Source organism: Malaclemys terrapin, chromosome 4 (assembly GCF_027887155.1).
Source record: "Malaclemys terrapin pileata isolate rMalTer1 chromosome 4, rMalTer1.hap1, whole genome shotgun sequence".
Taxonomy (NCBI): domain Eukaryota; kingdom Metazoa; phylum Chordata; order Testudines; family Emydidae; genus Malaclemys; species Malaclemys terrapin.
This window is the reverse complement of record NC_071508.1, coordinates 54,641,454-54,663,836: the sequence shown is the minus strand read 5'-3', so window position 1 is coordinate 54,663,836 and position 22,383 is coordinate 54,641,454. Positions and strand designations below refer to the sequence as shown.

Below are 22,383 nucleotides of genomic sequence, written 5' to 3'. Positions count from 1 at the left end.
TCTACCTAGGCTGTGAAGCTTCCTCCCAGCTGCAGTGTAGACGTATTCTATGTGGCCAGGTGTTAGCCCAGAATAAATTTTCATGGTTGAGTTATAAGCTCATGCAAATAGAGTGTAACAGTAGAAATATTTACAGTTCTTTGGCTGTTCCAAAACCTTCAGACTCTGCTATAAACCTAGTTTAAAATGGCTTGGGCTTACTGATAAAAGATTATTGTTTTTGCCAAATAATTTTGGTTTAAAACAAGTGTTTTAACTATTTATACTTTAGTGAAAACATTGCCTGTTAATTACAACTAATATTTTTGTTTATAAGTGGATTTTTTTACAGTTCACTCCAAAGTTTTCCATTAAATATATGATATGTCCTTTAATACTTGCTGCTTAGTACAAATAAAAGTGGGGAGAATGACATAGGAGAAACTGTTACTAAAATATGACAATATTTTTTTTTAACTTTGAGATCCTGTATATAAATGTTTAGGAGCAATTGTGAACCTGAGTGGTTTTGTCCTTTACAGTCTTGTACTATACATTTGCTGAGGTGTCTAGTAACCTATTTCCAGCAGTATATCATAGTTTGTAATAAAGCTAGTTTTTTACCTTTCCGTTTACAAATTACACAGAAATAGAATTGCTGCACACATATGACCTAAATAAGAGAAATTGGAGTGGAGAGAACAATCTGTGAACCTCACACAGCTTCCATTAGGTTGTGATTTACAACTGCAGTTTTCTTAAGACCTCTGAGTCTGACCCTTCCTACTGACAGTGTTTTAGAATTAGGCATAATTTCTTTTTTCTCAATAACGCAGGATAGTTCTAGTGTGCCACATCAGGTGCATTATGTTTCTTTTTTTTTCTTTGGAAGTATCGGGTACTAGCCTTTGCTGAAGAAAGGATATCACCAAGCTAGATAGAATTTACTAGATACTCAGTGGTCATCTTTACAATTTGATACGATTCCCAGGAAGGACATCTGATGACATTTAAGAGACTTTGGACTAAGGATTTTATCATTAATAGGTTCTGCACAAATAGAGAGCAAGAATGAAAGAGCTCATTAAAATGAAGACTTACTTAACTTTTTGATTTTAAATCAGAGGTTCCCAAACTTATTTGGCCTACCGCCCCCTTTTCAGAAAAAAAATTACTCAGCGCCCCCCTGGAAATCTACCTTCTTTAAGCGAACAAACAGAAAGATGCAGTGACAAATTTGCGTTCTTTTATGTATCTATATTTCTACCTATGTCCTACAATATAGTAAAGAAAGATGTGTTATTAGAATATCGCCCATGACATCAGGTATACAGTGGTTTTTGCATAAGATGGCAAAAGACAACCAAACTAAAATACTAATGAAACTAATAAACTGGGTTTTGTTCTTTGCTCAGCATTAGATATATGTATTTGATATTAAATTGTCAAATATCAAACTAAATTTATCAAGAAATAATTAATGTAAAAAATAATCAATATGCAATTAAAAATCAGTTAATAGTTTTAATTTAGTTTGCCCTTATTTAAATAATTGTTCTTTATTAACACAGGCCTTATTTACCAATTAACACAGATGATTTGATAGATATAAATAAATGTTAATAGTTAACAGTTTTTTTACGATTTCATTCCCGTTTTCGTTAATATTGTAATAAAAAATATGACAAATAGATTGACTGTACACTTCAAATAGTACTGTACCGACACAAGCCTGCTACGATTTTATTATTAGTAAGCACTAGAGACACAGAAACGTACGGTAGATATGTAAGAAAATGTATAAAAATACTCACGTGTAAATTGCTGTTTTATTGAAACAACAATAATACAATTTGCTTTGTATGTGAAACGTGATCCGTAATCCGTAAAGATCGAAGGTATTGAATATGAATAAAAAATTTTAAATACTTATTGCACTATTGTTAACTGCTTTTTACACAATTAAGAAACAATCTAAATTAGATTTCATACATGTCGCCTATTTATAGTATCGTATTGTAAACAAGTCATTACACGCACATATTCCTGCCGATGCATGCTGGACTTCCCGACAATGCGCGACACGCTCGCCTGCCAACACTTGCTTGTTAAGAGCTGTTGGCGGACTTGACACCTGATCGGTTATAATTTGTGAATTTATTTGGAAAATAAAGTAATCACTACAACTTTAACTCTATGTTACACAACAGATGAAACATGTACGAACGGTTTTTCAAAATTTTCTTATAGTCTTTCTTTATGCTTCCACCGCCCCCTTATTTTTATTCAACGCCCCCCAATTGCACCCAAGGCTACTACTGCCCCCCTGGATCGTTCCAGCGCCCCCCAGGGGGCGGTATCGCCCACTTTGGGAACCTCTGTTTTAAATGTTTTGCTTGTTTTCCCTCTTGTTCTTTACTTTGTATCCATGTTTTATAAATATGAAAAGGTATTTTTGTTTGGTGGTATTCAACAAACGAAACCAAGCCCTTGTCAACCCAAATAACTGTCAGTGTACCAATTATAAAATAAATATGTTAAGATAAATATTATAATGTTGTACAAGCCCCGTGGAATCCTCACAACAAACACCCCCTTTTAACACCAGTAAGATAGCAAAACCACCATTTGATGGAATCAGCAAGAAATAAAGATGAGGACACACAAGAGAGAGAAAATCAGATGACTTATGAAAGTCACAGCCCTAAGCTACAAAGACGCTCGAATTATGGTACCATTTGCCTTATGCTTTCCTCTTCTATTAAACATATTTACACCTTCCTGGAAATCCTAATTCTGTGATGTATTGTGTCCTTCAATTGAAGCCAGGGTGTACTGATGGCTCTCAGTACTTCATAAGGTGGGTTTGCATTGTTGCTCCATGGCCTTGGTTCTGGAAAAAATTTTAGCCAGCTGTCTAAACATTACACTTCCTTAAAAACTCAGCCTCCTATTATAAAATTAATATATTTGTGTGTTCTAATTAGTAATGAAGCAATATGTTAAAGTATTTGTGAGGCATAGACTAAGGCCAGAAGGAGCCATCATAAAAGCGTAGGATTGGAAGGGATCTTGAGAGGTGTTCTAGTCCAGTCCCCTGCGTGATCATGATCATCTGTTCTGGCCTCCTGCATGTTGCAGGCCACAGAGCCTCACCCACCTATTCTTGTAGTAGGTCTGTAGCCTCTTGCTGAGTTACTGAAGCCCGCAGGTCTTGATTTAGAGACTGCAAGTTGCAGTGAATCCACCATTTATGCTAGTTCAAACCTGCAAGTGACCTGTGCCTCATGCTGCAGAGGAATTCAAAATTCCCCACGGTCTCTGTCATTCTGATCTGGGAGAAGATTCTTTCCAGTCCCCAAATATGATGATTAGTTAGACCCTGAGCATGTGGGCAAGCCCCACCAGCCAGACACTTGGGAAAGAATACGCTATATTAACCGAGAGCTCGCTCCCTATTGTGCCCCATCTCTGGCCATTGGAGATTTCTATTACTCCAGTTTTCAAGGTCATCTAAATATTCTTGTATGATATTCTGGTCCTTATCTGTATTGGCAATACTAATAACAAATGTTATTAGTGCACACCCACTTTTTGAGCCAATGTCATTAATGAAAATGTGAAATAAGATTGGTCCCAATACGGATCCTTGAGGAGTTCCGCTAGTAACCTTCCTCCAGCCTGACAGTCACCTTTCAGTATGATCTGTTGTAGTTTCCCCTATCACCAGTTCTTTACCCACCTCTTGATTCTCATATTAATCCCCACCTCCTCCAATTTAAGTAATAATTTTCCATGTGTAATGGTACCAAATGTCTTTCTGAAATCCAGGGATATTACATCTACTGCAGTTCCTTTGTCTATATAATTGGTTATCTTCTCAAGGAAGATCATGTTGGTCTGTCATGATCTACCTTTTGTAATACCATGTTGTATTTTATCTTTAATGTCCTTCACTACTTTCTCTTTCAAAATTTGTTCTAAGACCTTGCATTCTATTGAGGACAAATTAACGGGCCTGTAGTTTCCCAGACCACTTTTTTCCCCCTTTCTAAAGTATAAGTATGTACTGTTGGAGACTGAAGACCACTTTGAACATTTACCTCTGGAAGATGGATCATGAAGATGCATCAAATAAAGTGAGTTCATATATAAATAATCATTATTATTATCATGTTATCTAATTATACTATTGGTACATTTAATGGAGCTTATTTTTAAATGGGCCTTAAAACGGCCTCTAATGTTGAATCTGCAGTCAACTATGGATGCAAATGATAGATTATTGTTATCTGTCTGATATTCTACTGCAATCAAGTAGCTAGAGGGCCACATATTTTCATTTGCACCTGCAACTGGTTGTGGTTGCAAAATAAGAGGCAGGTTTTAAAATTTAGTCCAATATGTTTTAAAATTTAAAATAGTAAAATTAAAATGTGTTACTCTTAAACTCTTTTTTTTAAATGGACAGATCTTGATTTTTGAGTCATTCAGATTTTGTTATTCCATGATATAAAAAGAGCATGCTTCCTAGCCTTTGCTTTTAGAGAATCCATTTGTTTTGCTTTAAATGTGTCCACATTGTTTATAGTTTGTCTAAATGTTGCTTTATTCATATGCTTGTTTGTCTGGCTCAGCCCCTCAGTAAAGTCTAGAGAGTTTGCTCAGCATTACTCAGGACCTGAGAAGCTTCTCTAGTTATATCCCACATATGTAAGAGTTGTGCTAGTTGCCCAAGTTTACGCACATGCTGGTAATATTATGTAACTTTAAAACTGTTGTTTTCTGAACCCCTCAGATGTAATAAATATCTTTCAGTAAGTGAGTGTTAATCTTGTAACGGGCAGTCTAGAAACACAGTATAATTTTAAATGAGAAACACATAATGTCTTTCTGTCTCATTTAAGTGATATGAAAATGTTATATGTGTTCAGTGGGTAGGTGTCTTGTGCCTGCAATAAAGCTTTCTCAAGTACTTTCCCCAGATGGCCTCTAAAGAACAAAAGCTTGCAGGAAACATCAAAAGTGATCACTTCACAATTTCACAATTCCAGTCTTGCTAATGGAAGCTAGAATGGAATTGCAGTCTATGGGAACAGTATGTCATCCTGTTTACTCTGTTGTATAAAGCCACTGCACCGACACTGTGGTCTCTCCAGCTGGGTTTGTTAAATAAAAATGATCTGCATTCAGTTCAGCAATTTTTTTTTATTCCGCATTCATTGCTTTTCCCTCTTTTTGAAGTTTATTTTGACTTAATAGGTTATGATTTTATACTTCTAGGAGGTGGGAGTGAGCTACTTTGTGGTGTGGAACAGGAGCCCTTCTGTGAAACATGAAAGCTCTGGCTAATATTGAGTGGCCCAATTTTCTATTCAGCTCTGGTAATCCTGTTGAAGGGGGCATGGGTAGGCTGAGAGGACTTCTTTGGCTCAAGTAATAGCCATCCACTGTTTTCTCCTTTGTCCTTTTCCTCTGACTTATAAAAATACTTCTGAATGGACACCATTTTTTTTGCCCTTGGAATGCAGCAGATTATTCCCAATGGCATGTTTTTAAAAACAAACAAAATAACAACAACAAAATGTCACTAGAGGAGCCCCAGACCTATGAGAAAGGCTTTTCCACTCCCTAATCCCATCCTTACAAATTATTGCATGTGAATACTTGGTAAATCCCTGTGAAAGAGCTTGACACAAATAAAATAGAACATCAGGATTTCTATCCATTGGACAGACTGGATGAAAGTAGAAAAGGCAAGCTTTTGAGATTTACCTTGACAACTATTACATATGTCATCTAGCGCTTTGTGTGGGTGGGGTGAAGTTCTTAGTCAACTTACCTAAAATAAAGGCATCTCTGCATTCTGACCTGTTATGATATTATTGTGGGAGACAGCTGGATTTGTCCTGGCTCACACACCATGAAGAAAATGATTACCTAAGTGACGTGTGCTCCCCTGTGCACAGGGGGCACTTTCACCTGCAGAAGTGGGGTATTTTGCTTCTGCAGCATGCTTCTCTGTCTCTCCTACCTCACAGAAGCCCCTCTGCAATAGCTCTACAAAGTATATAGGTGAAGGGAGCCAGGTGGGTTCCTGTAGATTCTCCCCTGCCCATACACATGGGAGAAAGCAACATCAATTAATACAGCCCAAACATGCTTGAGTTGTTTGCCCTCCATGCTGTGGAGCTCCTTTATAGGGGAGCTCCAGGGACAGTCCCCGTAGAAGGCATGCTTCCAAGGCCAAGCAGCAAAGCGGAGGCAATGAACAGCAGCGTAGTTGTGTCCCTTGCTCTCTGAGAATCTTGCAGGATCTGTGGCCCAATGGGGTGAAATCTTCATCTTATTTCAGGGAGTAGGGGAGGGCAGAACTACATTCACCTTTTCCCCCTCTCTGTAGAATAACAAGAAGGAAACTTCATGAGTTGTAACTTCCAAAGTTTCCTGCTGCATGTTTGGATTATTTCCATGTTGGAACTGAGACTTCAGAATCTGGGCTGAGCCATAAACCAGCAAGTACACAGTTTACTTGGAAATCCCAGGCTAAAGTTAGGGAAAACATTATTTTACTTGTAAAGGGAGAAAATTTGATTCGTAGTCTTTGAGAGGCAGTAAGCGTGGAACCCCAAGATTACACTTGTGCAGTGTATAAGGTGCACATTATTAAATCTTTAGAAGCAAAAATGTTCATAATTACAAGTATCTTTGCCTTTCTGTATGCAGTTTTCTATCATGCATTGTTCAAATGGGAATGGGATTTTAACCATTTATGCCTAATTCCCATTTACTTCTGTTGCTGATTGTAAAATGTTGGGAAGAAAATGTAGAAAAAGTTGGAACATTTTCCATCCGCTTTGAGAACTGCAAGCAGAAAGAGTACAGCGTGTGAGAATTTAGACAGTTAGCATTACTATAAATAGATCCACAGTACAGTATGCCTCAGATTTTATCAAAAGTAGCAAGCACTATGTACTGATGATGGAATTTTGGTTTGTTTGCCTAAAACCACTTTTTCCAATGCGCTAATCTGCAAAGAAAACGTTATTTTCAGTAATGTGGGTATGCAATTTTCACCTGCAAGGAACTTCCTCTTTCTTCAAAGGGGCTAAATAAATGTTGCTTTTGAGAATGTGCCCTCCTGCAGTTGGCTTGTAGTTTTCACTTGGGTGACCGAGCGCTTCATTAAGTAGAAAGTGGTTGTAATGAGTCATTTTGTGACTTTTAGTGTCCTTGATGTCAAACTTTGGACTAGGAAAATGGAGAGCCTAGATCTGTTGAGGAATTGTTTGGTGTGCAAATGGGAACTAAAGAGAAGAGACCCCAGACTGCTGCCTTGTCTTCACTCCTTTTGTAAGGACTGTCTTCCAGATTTGATTCAAGGATACAATTACACTCCAACTGAGCATGAAGTTATGTATGAAGGTAACATTTCATGTACTATTCTGTACTTCTTAGGCACTTTATAATGCAAATTGAAATAGGCAGATTGAGAAGCACTTTTTTACTCAATTATTCTTTAAAATATGTTGTAAAGGAATTACTAGGGGACTTAAAATTAGAAATGAGAAAGCGGTGGGTGGGGTATTTTCTCCCTAAATGAACTTTTATTGGGAAAAACAAAATCTATTAGAGACAAATTAAATAATTTGGAAAAATGTTTAAACTCACATAATCAGTTTGTTTTTAAATAATTGTTTTAAACAAGTGTTAACATCCTGGATGTTTGTTTTACAAAAAATATTGTAAGGTAGCTGCTAGGCTATAACTTCTTTACACAATTCTTTGAATACAATGGCACTTTCTAAGGTAAATTTTTTTTCCATAGAAAAATTTTGAATAGATTTTGATATCTGAATCTGGTCCTTCACTTCTATTGAAGGTCATTATAACTGGAATTGCAGTGTATATATTTTGGTGCACTTCTGCACTTCCATTTTACATCACTGCATCTCAGGTTCATCATAAGCAGATTCCACAATATACTGTAATTATCATATTGACTCCATCAGTTTTGAACTAAACTAAGTAAGCTTAGTGCACTTTAGTTGCAAAGACAAGGATTATGTGAATCTGGCTCTGTTGAGCATGACGTTGTGGTTAGAGTTTGTAGTAGTTATTTTAAAAATAAATGCACAAATGTTTCTGCATTGTAGAACGAGACGCATGGAATCAGAAACAGATATGGTAATACGCCAAACTAGAACCTAGCTTGTTGAAGTCAGTCACTTTTTTACTGAGAAAACATTAACACTGATTGTAAGAAAAAAAATCATATTAATTTGTAACAGTTGCAGAGCAGTTATGTTAGAAACCTGTAGGCAGATGTGGTCCCTGCTGTGAAGAGCTGACAATCTGAATTGGATAGATAACACAAACCCAAATGATTGAGATGTGAGAGTGGCTGGAAACAGCACTAGGAAGCAGATCATTGTTGAAAGGCTAAGTGGAAGAAATATTGGAGGAGGCAAGGGGACTCACTTAGCACAGCGGAAGAAGGAGGCTATTCGTGTGCAGGGAACTGAGTAAAAAAGGTACAAGACTAGAGTAAGAGAATGAGGCACAGGTAGCTTCAAACAAATTCTAAAAGGGGAACCATTAATTGTCCTCTGGTATTTCTACATACCACAGTTCTATCTAAGCCCTCTGGTGGCTTTTTATGATCAATTCCAGGAGAACTAAGTTCTCTTTTCAACTCAGCCTCTGATTTACTAGTGCCTAATTGGATGTAGCCTAGTTTGAAAATGTTGGCCTCAATCTCTCTGTGTATCAGTTTCCCCAAATATGGAATTGAGATGATGACGATTCTTGCCATTGTAAAGGCCTTTGTCATCCTTGGATACATTGGATTTAGCTATGATGATGATTACTTATATTTTAAAAATATTATACATTTTTTCATGGTTGCCTGTGGAGTGGATCAGGAATTATTTACCCGCAGCACTAGTGGACCTGAACATTCTAATCTAGCATCCATGAAACACAGTTTTGCCAAAAGCTGCAATGCGCTGCTTCCCACCTTGGCTTGTTACCCATAATTGCTCCTGATCTATAAGAGCCACATAGGAGAAATAGCAGAGAAAAGAACCAATCAACAGTGATAACCCAATAAACTTAAGGAAGACACCAGGTGCAAACCTCTAATTAATATCTGAGCAACATGAGCAGCAAAGAAAACACATCTGTGTCTCACTTAAATCAGTGGCTGAAAACGCTGGTAAAGGCTTGTCTATACTACAAAATGTTTGTTATTGTGCTTGAACACATTTGTAGAGAATTAAGTTAGCTATGTGATGCTGACCATGACTGTATTATCAGCATAGACCCAGATAAATCATTGAATCAGTTAGGTGACATGACGCTGAACAATGATTTGTTCTAGTATGCCCTGAGTACAAAATTGTCATCAGCACCAAGTCAGCTAACTCAGTTCTTCACAAGTCTTTTCAGACTCGGTAACACTTTATCAACAAGCCCTAAATGCAATCAAATGCAAAGTGAGGGGGAAAATCTAGTACATTTCCAAATGAAAGCAATCTAAGATAAACAAAGCCCTTAGCTATAGAAATGTATTTTAATCCCTGTCTTTCAGTACAATAGTACAAATTATGAGATAGCAGGATTAAGCCATCTCTTCCCATTTCAATTGTCTTTGTGATGCCTCTAGGATTGCTGCAAAGGTGGATTTAAAGTGCACTGGGTGAATTACTTAATGGCTGTTGAGGTTGTGAAGAAAGTACATGTTAAGCTGCATCTCAATGTTCTTGCTCAGGAAGAGGTGTTAGGTGTTATCTTAGGTAACTTGAACTCTCTGGGGAAACTGGGAGTACCTTAGACTTGATTTGTGAGAGCTGGTGGTTTAAAAACATTGGAACTTAAGTCAGTGATTCTCATCTGAGGACAGCTCTGACAAGAGGACGTAAAAGTAAATGATCTTCGCAGGTTTGGTGACTGAACATTTTATTGGTAATAGGAGGCCTTGGAAATCAGTGGGAGTTAGTGGTTTGACTCTCATTTACATTTTCTGCAATTCAGTGTATGTTTTCCAATCTTTTTACATGTTAAACAGTATGGGCCACATTCATCCCTTGTGTAGCTGCATAGGATGAATGTGTTTAGTGTTTGGGAAAGTGTTACATTCAAAGGACAGCTTTGGGTGGGAACAGGTGGTATTCCCACAATAAATAAAGCAGGCTTTGACTACAAAGTAAGCTCTACGTGCATGAGAAGCCACCCATAGTAGATTGTACAGATGTTTAAAATTTGCTCAGGCATGCTGTGTGGTCTCCTTGTGCTTGGCTGCCCCTCACTGGAATCCGAATGCATCCATGGTCTCTGCTGGGCGGTTCCTTGTGTTTAGCTTCCCTTCCTTGAAAAAGCTCCCTTGTGGCATCAGTATATTGTGCAGTTCTTCATCATATAATCCTCTCTCTCCTGTCTTACATGCTTTGCTGAGAAATGAAATCATTAACATTTTTAATTTAAAATTTTTTATCATTAGGTATCTGACTTAGCATCCTTTGAGATGAGTTATGATATCAGGTTCTGCAACATAGGTAGATGTCTGTGTGTCAGTTACACTCAGGTCATGTTTTCAAGGCTAACTTAGCAACCATAACAGCTAGAGACTTTTTTCTTAATGAAAGCTTAGATTCTGAACCATAAGAAGGCAGCATGAAAAAGGTGCTGACACACATGCCAGCATGTACTGATTTAAGCCCTGGTTACATTTCTGTTTTGTGAGTTTAGGCAAGCTGTTTATTTCCATTTGTAAAATGAGAATAATGATACTTACCCACCTCTGTCAAATGCTTTGAAATGAATGGATGAAAAGCCTTCTAGAAGTTGAAAATTTCAATAATAATTTTTATTATTATTAAATCTTTGTTTGAATTGATCCTGTGGAATGACTTTTATTTTCTGTGAAACCATGTACAATTTATTTACTATTGGGTTTCCATGACTTGTATAATAATATTCATGGCAAAATCATTACAGAGCAAGCCTACAAATTGTACTCCTGTGGGCATTCTGTGCCAAAAAATAAAAAAATTCTGCGCACAATATTTTAAAATTCTGCAAAAGTCTGCAAATTTTATTTATCTCAATAACACTACATAATCACGTCAGTTTCAGTTATTTTGGTAATTTATTTCAAAATACCTGTCAGCAAGTATGTCTGTAACAATACAGACACACACAATTTTCCCCCCAGGAGTAGAGAGTTAAAGAAACCCCTATGACAACCCATTTCCTGTTTCTCTGTCCCCTTCTTCCCCCTTCTGAGCCCAGCCGAGGGGCCAGACACCCACAACCTCTCCCCCACCCCTCCAGAGCCCAGCTGCAGGGCGTCCCCCAGCCAATACACTGAACCCCTTCCCCCCGAGCCCAGCTGCGGGTTCCCTCTAGCCCAGATGCCCTTCCTACCTCCCCACAGAGCCCAGCCACAGGGCCTCCCTTTGCCCAGATACTCACACCCCTCCTCCCCTCCAGAGCCCAGATGTGGCTGCCCCCAGCCCAGACACTCGTCCCTCTCCCCTCGCCAAGCCCAGGGATCCAGAGGGAGAAACAACCTGATGCTTGGAACCAGGCTTACATGGAGTTTCCTGCATCCCGCCCTCTCCTTCCCTCAGGGTATGCTGGCAACTGCAGCTGTCAGGAACCCTTTAGCTCTCTCCTCCTCCACCCAGCAGTGTCTTCTATGTGCGAGCTTGGCTCTGCTGGGTCCAGTGGCCCCTTGTGGCAGCCAGCAGCACTGCAGCCCGTTTCTGTGAGGGAAAGGACATTCTGCATGCACAATGTTAATTTCTTCAAAATTCTGCATTGTGCAGTGGCACAGAATTCCCCCAGGAGTAAAATTGAAATGAATAAGTCAGAACTACCCACTGATGGACACTCTTTTCCTCTGTAAGAGAGGACCCAATATCCAGACTCAAAAATGACAAGAAAATACAAACTAAAGGTCAAATATTGAAGAACTGCAAACTGAACTCAACTAAAGCAGACCTTTAGATGGAGGCAACATGACTGTTGTTGAAAATATACAATTGTCTTTAGCTGGAAGAGCAGATATTATATAGCAGCCCTACTATATAATCCCTACTTGTGAAAGCTTATAGATAATTGGTCAAAGGCATCAAAAATTTGCTTAACTGATGATCACATTAGCATTCATGTATTCTGAGCTGTCTTTAGTGAGAGAAGTGTATTGTTCTTTACGAAACAAGTAAATCACTCTGTCTCCTTTTATTCTGCACTCACTTTCAATATGAAAGTGTGGCTTGTGGAGACTACAGGTCCCAGCATGCAATATTCCATGTTGATTTAAGCATTCTTTTGGATTGTATTAAAATGTGGGTGTCTGTACAGATCTTTAAGAAGCATTTGGGCTATTAACTTCAATTTGGCCTAGGTTATAGCAGCCAGATTACGAGAGCAACAAATAATCATGTTTTGACGCAATATCACATGGTGCAAGTGATGCAATATATTACATCTGTTAATTCTGAAAGAGAATACTCATTTGTTTTAATTAGATATTCACAAAGAGGTTTTGAGCAAGCACAAAATATGAATTGTTTTAAAAAAGGGGAGGGAAGAAAACCTCATCATGAAGCATGGAAAAGCACCTCTGCTGTTCACAGGCTTCTAATTTGGTCCATTTAAATAAATTTTGGGGAATTTGGCTCATCTCATTCTGTGGTTCAGCTGCCAGACCCAAAAGGCAAGCAAAGCAATTGGGTTTTGTTAGATAAATATGAACCTGTAAAATAGGGGGAGTTTTCTTTAAAACTGTTTCCTATAGCCTATAATTGGGTCTCTAAGGAAACCATGAACCATGCCAGCAGCTCTGAGCATTAGCTAATGATCTCTGAGAATAATTATCCTGGTATTTGTTGGGGGAAAGAGGGTAAGGCAAGAAGCGCAATGTCTGGACAGCAGGTAGAAATGTGATGTGTATGATATGCCTGCTACTTGTTTCTTTATGATGATCAGCAATTTTTAGAACAATCATAAATTAATTGCCTGTACCGATTTATTAAGCAGACACTTGAGTTGAGCTTTTCTTGTGTTAAAGCCTGATTTTAAGGTTGGAGCTGGAGGGCCTTGAAACAAAACTGTAAGTTGAGTCCTGTGATACTCAGTTTAGAAGTGGTGGATCTATAGTTTAAAATCAGCCAAGGTCTCTATGCTTGGTGAAGAGATATAGACATCACCAGTTATCCATGCCTCTGTTATCTACAGATTGGATTACTGCAATTTACTGTATTTGGGGCAAAATTTGAAGGGCACTCAGACACATCAGCCCTTTATTCATGGGTATTTCTCTCAGGGAGCATATGGCACTTGGGGTCAAGAGACTACACTGGCGTGTCAGTTTTTGATTCATAAAATTTTTTTGAAAAAGTTTTTTTCAGGGTGTCAGTTTTTGATTCATAAAATTCATTATGTTGTAGGTCCTGTATACCTTGGAGACCTCTCTCTCCTTATATCTTATCCTATTGAGATTGAGATCCACTGCGTAACTTGATTTGTATATCTGAGGTTCCCTCTCCATGTGATGTGTCAGAGTCCATGTTTGTTGACCTCCAGGGCATACTCCAAGGCCTATGTGTTACCTATGGCAAGTGGTGTGTATGTTTGAATGTGTTTTAGAATTTGGTATTGTTTGTCTGAATTCTGATTTTAAAACTCCATATGTGGGATTTAGATATCCAGTTTAGGTGTTTGTGTTTGAATATTGGGCCCACTGACTCTTACTTTGCTGTGTTCATTCATGTGAATGTTTTGTGCACCTGCAATTTGGTTACCATTGCTGAGATGCGTGACATAGCTGACTTGAATTTGCAGGATCTGTGATCCATGAAAAAGGAGCAAACATCAGTTTGGCAAAGTGAGAACACCACTAAGTCTAAAGAGAGGTGTTTTTATAACTCCAGTGTGTGCACACATTGTGCCTTCTTAATGGTAGCTTCCACAGTGCTTTTCTTCATGCTTCGTAGAACATCATGAAGGAATGATGGAGCAGTTTCAAGGCTGCAGCAGTGGTGTTATTCCTTCATGTACATCATCTGAAGAAGACTTTTCTGGGAATGACTTCAAAACACAGTGGCCCTCACTGGTCTTGTGGTGCCTGGTAGTAGGTCAGATATATTGAGAAATAGCTATGAGTGCATGTACCTGGAATTTCAGTGTTGGCTTATTAGGTGGCCTATCCACAACTCATGAAGAAATTGTATTCAAGTCCAATCTTAGGATCCTTGTTGGCCTCCCTGAAGTTATTATCCTCTGTGATGACATAATCCACTGCATATCAATGAATTGTGATGTCATAACTAGAAGATTAATTATTTCAACTGATTAGTAAACAGGAGGCGCTAATTTACTCCTAGGAACTTTTGCATAAAATTATGATCTTTTCCCTATCTCCTTGCCAAAGTAAATTACATATAAACAATATGGGGGTCTCAGCATCCCTTTACCCATGAAAGAGATTCAGCTTCTGTTTCTAGAAGTTTTGGTAGAAATAGTGGGCTCGATTCAGATATAGTGATTGCACTGGAGTTGAATTTGGCTCCTGATCTCTTGATATGCAGAGTCTGTTGTTTGAATCCTATAATTCCGTGTTGGATTACTATTTAGATACAGCGATTGCATCATTCTTCATACGTATAAACAGTGAGTCTCTAGGGCAATGCTTTCCTTCACCAACGATGCCGTAATAATGATACATTTAAATGAGCTGTCTGTAAAGTACAAGTTCCTGAAACAAATGAACCTTGTTGTTTATAGGTAATGTTGAGAGATGAAGTGTAGAAAGATTTGTAGGGAACAGTCTGCAGAGGGTACCCTGAGAGTGAATGGCTTTGTGATATTCATTTAGCTGAAGCAGAGAGACTCCTATTTCTTTCCTTCTGAGCACGTATTAAAAGTTACTCTGAGCTTTGAAAGACAATCCAACAAGAAAGAGAGTGGATGCTGTTATTGTCTTATTATGTGATCTGTATTTCAACACTTCTGGAAAAATACAGCCAAGAAAACTTTAAAAAGGCCTAAAAGCATCTCAGGAGAGAGCAAAAAAGAAACTGGGAGGAAAATAAGGTGGATCTTGGGTGTGTGCCTTCTAATAACCTATCTCTTATCCTGACCCTGCTACTTTGAGAATGTTTCTTGAGTGAAGAAGGGAAAGCAGTTCCAGATGCTAAGCAGAAAGGTCTAGTCACTTTCTTTCATCATCAAATGATACTGTACAGAAAAGGCTGTTGCTAGGGGGTACTATGTATGCACTTCTGCTTAATAACCACCCATTTCCTGAGCTAAGTGACTTTGATTTGTGTACCTTTTGAGGTGACTGTTTATCCAGAGGACAGGTAAGCAAACATGAGTTTCCTTGTTTTGATATTTATTTAAGAAAACAGTGTTTTAGCAGCAATCTACATTTTAAGTATAAGCTTTGCAGCGAGATTTAGCATAAGCACTTTATATTCATACTCTTAGAGCAGCTGTTACTTGTCTCACTGTTTGTAAAAGTACATACAGGCTATTTGTCCAGCTTGCTTAATTTAATTATGATTAGTTTGGATAACCATTCTATAGTCTATTTTTAATGTCAAGAATATTGTTAGGCTTTTGTAGAATGCATCTGAGGAGTGTGTTGAGCATTTCTACAGTGTACTTTATATATATATATATATAATCACAAGTGAAGTCCCATTTTCTGAACTGAACTCATTCAGCAAGATGCAAATGTTTATCATGAAGGGAAAAAAATCTTAATCATGAATTTCAAGAATAGCCCATGATCTATTAGGGAGATATTTAGCCCATTAGCAATGCATAATGGCAGCTTCCTAAGTGGAAGGATGTCCCCCATACAGTATTGCCACGTATTTAGAATTTTCCAAGTAATTTCTTTTAGTTGTTATTCCTTCTACTCCTGACTTTTCTTGGTATTCTTCACACTGAGGACTTGAGAATTAGAAGCATCTCAGAAATGTATCTAATAGGAGCTTCAGGTTTGGAAGTCACAGTTACTTAACTCTCATTTAGCCAGATGTTTCAGACATAGTCCAAGACATTTAGATGGTCAGAGTTCTCCCACATTTGAATGCATGTCAGTAATAAAGATCCTAATATCAGGTTTGGTATCTGGGGCCATGTTCTGTGCTGACTCACATTCTGTGCAACTGCACTGACTTCGGTGTCATGGATGGGGTATAAAATCTGGGTACTGTAGTGCCTAGTGCTTCAATTTTAGATATCCAGTGTTTTAAATTAGAATAAACTTTCTCTGCGTCAAACAATCTGATTGTTCCAAATTTACTAATGACTGCATTTCTCAAAATAAATGAGGCTCCTGGACAGTCACGAGGACCGTGTTATTTTTAAGAGTGGAAAGAGGCTGAAATATTTCTTTAAAACATTAATTCTGACTCCTATAAAAGAGTAAATATTATTTATATTTTGCATTTCCCTGGTCTCTGGCAGATAAGTACAAATTAAAATTCATGTTAACCTGCCTGAGGCCACAAGCACCCTATTAAGTGTAAGTGAATAGATATAATTTCTATTATAAAATATTTGTGCTAACTGCATAATACTGGAATGTAGCAAAAATGCATGATTGCAGTATTAACCCATTTTACAGTATGTGACAGATCTGCATAAAATGGCCCTTGACATGGAAATACTTGAAGTACTGCTTTTGCCAGCCAGCCAATAAAAATTCCAGTGTGTCATGTATAGTTCAGGGTATGCACCACCATGACATCCAAGTGGAATAATGACTTTGGGGGCAGCTGTCATTAAACTCCGTGTATTTTCCCATTTCCAGAAACTGCGCTGCTGACTGACTTTCTTCTGAGTCACTGTGAGAAGCATTCTGTAGCCCTAAGCCGGTGTCTTGCCAACTGTTTAAGGCATGAATACAGTCTAGAACAGTGGCTCTCAACCTATTTACCATTGTGGGCCACATATGCAGCTCTCTGTGTTATATGGGCCGCATCCACACAATATATATACTACCTATATGGCCCTGAGGACGTCACATGGGCTGCACCTGTTTGCTGCTTTGGCTGCGGGTTGAGAACCACTGGTCTGGAATTTACAGTTTTTACACTGATTGGGCTGCAATATTATGTGTGTAAGGAACTGGTTCAAAGTCTCCAAGGGCCAGATCCAATTCACAGAAAGATTCCCATTGACTAGGATAGTATCAGAGTAGGATCCATGTGTCTTTTAAAAAATTACCTGCAAAGTACACTTTTATTCCAAATTTATTAATCAGTGTTTATTTGCTTCTTCATTCATGTTGTTCCTAAAAAAAACAAACATGTGGCAGATGACATATAAAGACCTCACATGACATCTTGAAAGCTAGCTCTGAGTCTAGGAACCGCCCATACTGCAATTCACAGGTTTCCCTGCCTACACCAATGATAATGGCCTGTGAGGGCTGTGGTAATGGCATTGTACCCATAGCATAGATTGCGTTAGGTATGCTTGTACACCTGTTATATTTGCACATTTCTCTAGAGAGCAGAGTTGTTAATGGTTTACGTAAAAGGTGCACAGAGAAATGTTATTTCTGATAAGCAGAGAAAGATTTCACTGTCACAGATAGGACAATATCAGTTTGACATATTGCCTGGGTACTAAGGCAATTAGCTACAATTGTCATAGATAAATAGATAGAACATGAAATAAGATATGGTAACTAATAGCCAAAATAGCAAAACAAGGACAGTGTTATGGAACTAGGATGTTGTGAAATGTTATATTTTAAATATGTGTGGAAACAGTTATATTTTGTCTTTTAAATTACAATCTTTCTTTAAAGTAGGTATTTAATTTTCAGACAAAACCCAGCCCCAGGCCACGTGAAGAGAATAACTGTGCTTGTAATAGTTCTGTGGAAAGAATGATTAGTAACTGACTTTTGGGTCCATTCTTCCCATGATATAAATGGGAGATTTTCATACAGATGTTCCCACAAACATCAAAAGATGGTACCCTTTATTTCTGATAGCCATTAGTCCTCCTTTAACATTGTATACGGAGAATGTCCTCTGTGTAAAAATATTGATCTGTGATGACATGTCGTATGTAAACAGGAATAGTAAATGATTAATGGGTGTAGATGTTTACAGAGTAATGTGCAGCACTCATGTTTGCTACAGCATTTGTTGTGGCAAATAAAAGTTCACGTAGAATACATACTCTCACAAACATTCTATATATAATGTTGCCACCACAGAATTCCCCCAGGCATGAAACCCTCCAATGCCCATTTCTTCTGGTTTATGGCTGCTGTCTGGCTTCCATCAGGCTTCAAGCCCCCAATGACACATCACAGTGGTGCCAGCTGCATGCAAACCCCTCGCTACTGGGATGGTTTGTAACCAGCACAACCTGTGTACACAGGCCTGTATCCCACACCTCTCCATCTATAACTGGAATAGGCCTTATGTAATCACACAGGTAGTGGGAAGGTCTTCCTCCTATTCCATGCAATAACCCAGGACAAAGGCACAGTCTTGCCCTTAATGTGAGCTAAGAAAATAGTACACTATACACGTTTTAAATGTTTTACTTTTATTTCAAGAGCAGAGCCTGTAAAGGAGTCATGTAATTTTTATATAGCGAGAACAATTCTTGGCAAGTTCGGTTCTTCTGACAAGAATGCATGAAATTTTAAGTTTTTAAAAAGTTTTATAAATGAAAATGAACTTAATCACAGATCTCACTGAATGATCCACCAATGCACATTTACACACATTGATATTGGAATTTGATTTATCTGCGCAATCTCTGCCAAATTACTTAAACTGCAAAATGCTGTTATGAAAATAACACAAACCCAATCCTGGGAATTTCGTATGCTCAGCACCTTGTAATATCAGGCCTGTGATTAGGCATGTTCATCTGACAAAATGTTGCAGGATTGGGATCCCAAGGACAATTAACACTAAGCAACTGGAAAACATTCAAACCTTAGAGAATCGCTGACACAAATCTAGTTAGTCAAGAGTAATGGACAACTTAATATTACATTATTCTGCAAGACATTTTCTTTCTAGAATAATATTTTTAGTTAAGAAAGACAGCATGTATAATAACATCATTCTGGTTTGATGTCATAACTGATCACCAGTCTAAAAACATTACTAAAAACAAAAACTTAAATAAATTTACCTCATTTAGCCCTAGAAAACATTGCCCTCAGTTATTATAAAGTGATTGCTTGAGAAGAGATAGGAGGTGATGATGCCTAGTGCCAAAATTCTATGCTCACTTGAAAGTTAAGGACTAAGATTAAAAAAGATTTATTGGGTTAATGCACCACCCTCATCTCTGAGGAATTAGGTTCAAGTCCATTATAATTCACACATGTATATGATTTTGGTGGTTTCATCGTAGTCAAAAGTGGATTTTTGCCCTTTGAAAAAAAAAACCCACCATACAGTGTGTCAAGAATGTGAGTCTCCTATTCCAAGAGGCCCATGAGTGAACTGGCTAGGGTTATTATTGATGTGGTACATTTTCAGAGCTTGGGATAGCTACTTGAATGGCAACGTTGGTTCCCAACATTTGTAATTATTAAAATTCCCATTGGTATACTAGTCAGGAGAGGAACTGAATGATCATTCCTTAGACACTGAGACTTATTAAGAGATCACTGATAGCAGAGTAGAGCAATTTCTTTCTCTCTTCCGGTATTTGTTGTGTTAAGTGCTCTGTCATAGTGAAAAGACCTCTCAGAAACTTGAAACCTGCTTTTGTTTCTGCGGGCAGCTTATTTCCTCCTTTGGCTTGACCTTGATTAGTGATTGCTATGTAAAACTATTGCAAGGCAGTGTATATTATACCTGTTTGTATATTATGCGTGTTTCTATCTTGAGCAATCAAGATGCGTGTTTCTAACTTGTGCACACAGTCATTCTGAAACTACTTTTATTATTTTCCATAGTGCAGTAGCTGCATATGGTGCTGTACACTAGGTAAGATGTGTTGAACAGATAACAGAGTCCCTGGCCTGAAGAGCTCACAGTCAAAATGGACAAGTGGATAAAATAGATTGTGTTTCGTAGTGACATCATGCTTAGGGGGATGGAGGCATGAACAATGAAGGTGGGCCTTACATGAGCTGCCTAGTCCTCTTACATCACTATACTTCCCCCTCTCTCAGTAAAACTCCCATTGACATCAGAAGTGTAGAATTGGGTCTTTACTATGTTAATAACCACTCTAAATTGCAGTGTAAGAGAAAGCAGCCTGATGTCACCAATGCATCCTATACCTGTGTAGTATGTTTTGCTTTGGAGCACCAAGGCCTAGATTTTCAAAAGTCACTGGTCATTTTGCATACCTAATTTTTTGGGTGATCAACCTGAGATCAAGGCCTAATTTTCAAGTGAGGAGTGTACTCTCTGTTCAGAGTGCTATCTGTATGCTATCTAAAATGTTAGTGTGTCAGGAGAAGGAAGGTGATGGATAAAGTGACCAAATTAGGAATATTTATCAAACTGTTTGTAAAGTAGCTAATATTAGTGGCATCAACAAAAATCCAGTGAAGTCAGTGGAAAGACTCCCATTGATTTCACTGAGCTTTGGATCAAGCCCTTGTTCATTACCGGAAACAAGTTTTCCCCTGAGATTTAAAGACTCTTTTTGAGCATCTCAATAGCAAATAAATACCAAACGGAAGTGAAGTGAGATCTTAATGTACTATCTAATCTGTGCTTCTATAATGTGACATTACACTCCATATTCTTTATGGAAATATACTTATGATATGGATATGACATAACTGAGATATACTTTATGCAAGGTGGTTCATGTAAGATACCATTGGAAAGGTTATGATTTACTGAATGTGATTATCCAATTTTTATGTATGTATCATTTCTGTATATAAAGTTAGGAATATGTAACAATTACAACTGGGTGTGTACTGGGAAGACACCCACCAGCCCATCAGATTTGATGAGCCATCAGGAGGAAACAACAAGATTGTGAAGATACTAATCTCTCTCCCTCCTGGGAGGCATCCTGGGATGTAATTGTGACACTACTAGGTGAGGTGGTCCTGTCACCTGATACTAAATATTACCTGGGACTTCTGGTAACTTTCCACTAAAAGGGGAGGAAGGTCAAGTTTGGGAAAGAAAGGATTCCCGCCTTATGTAAATCTTATTTAAGGGTGGGGAGGAAGGCAAACGGGACTCCTCCTCTCCGTGGCCAGTCTGCCCAGGAAGAAGGACTGCTAAAGACACCTGAAGGAAAGGCAAGTGGGGAGTCCAGACTGAGATGGGGGTCCAGTCTGAAAAGAAATATAACTGGAACTCTAAGCTACAGAAACTTTGCAACCTGCCTAAAATAACATTTAGGGTAAGAAATTACATTTTGTAACCTGTTTCTTGAGTATATTGAGCTTAGCTTGCGTATTTTGTTTTATTTGCTCAGTAATCAGCTTTGTTCTGTCTGTTATCTCTTATATTCACTTAAAATTCACCTTTTGTAGTTAATAAACTTATTTCTTGTTTATAATATAACCCAGTTTGTGCAATTCATAATTGTGGGGGAGGGGTAAGAGGCTGTGCATACCTTCCTCCACATTGAGGGAGGAGGTGGATTTCATAATATTCCTTTGGGTCTGCACTCCAAGGGAGGAGGACACCTGAGTGCTCGGACAAGTCCCTTAAAGCTGAGTCTTCCCAGAGCTGATCTCAGTGTCTGTGTCGTTCTGTAGTTGGGTGTGGCCCTGCCTCTGTGTGTGCTAGAGGAGGCTTAAAAGCCTGGCTCAGCAAGACAGGTAAAAAGGGTGCCCAGGCTTTCAGAACAGGCGGGCTCAGTGGTATCTCAGCAGATTAGGTGGCATCTTGAAGGGGGGCAACCCATCACATATAGCTCTTAGCCTGCAGAACCTCTTGTTATATTTGTTTAACTTCCAAGAGTTCTGGTTTTAATGTTGGCTAAAGAACTTTGGATGGGATTTTCAAAGGTGTCTAAGAAAATAAGAAGCACAAGTCCCATTGACTTTCAATGGAATTTGTGTTCCTGTTTTTCTTAGGTGCTTTTGAAAATCTCATCCTTTTGTCCTTTTCAAACTAATATATGGAATTAAAAAAAAATCACATTAACATTCCTGGTCTATTTAGGCAAATAGTTCAGAAAAATATAATACTGGTGATTTAGTTCTTATTAACGTGTCAATAGTATGAGAATTCATAACACAGAATTCTGATATTGTTTTGTATAGAAAATATCAGTGTTCATTCTCCCCTGGAAAAGACAAGACAGTAGCCATCTGAATTTCAAGGCAAGAAAGAGCTCTGTCCTACAGCCCCTTACTCACATGAGTTGTTCTACCTGGTGATTTCATAGCAACTACTCCCTTGAATA

The 22,383-nt window shown here is 38.2% G+C and overlaps 1 protein-coding gene across 1 annotated transcript in view; it reads left to right on the top strand.

Moving 5' to 3' along the window:
- The first annotated feature begins 9,139 nt into the window (after positions 1-9,139).
- Positions 9,140-22,383, top strand: part of TRIM66 (tripartite motif containing 66) — a 70,279-nt gene continuing 57,035 nt past the window's right edge. Inside the window, exons 1-2 of the mRNA XM_054026152.1 lie at positions 9,140-9,196; positions 9,647-9,776. Of these exons, the coding sequence (XP_053882127.1) occupies positions 9,140-9,196; positions 9,647-9,776 (187 nt within the window). The remainder of the gene's footprint in view (positions 9,197-9,646; positions 9,777-22,383) is intronic.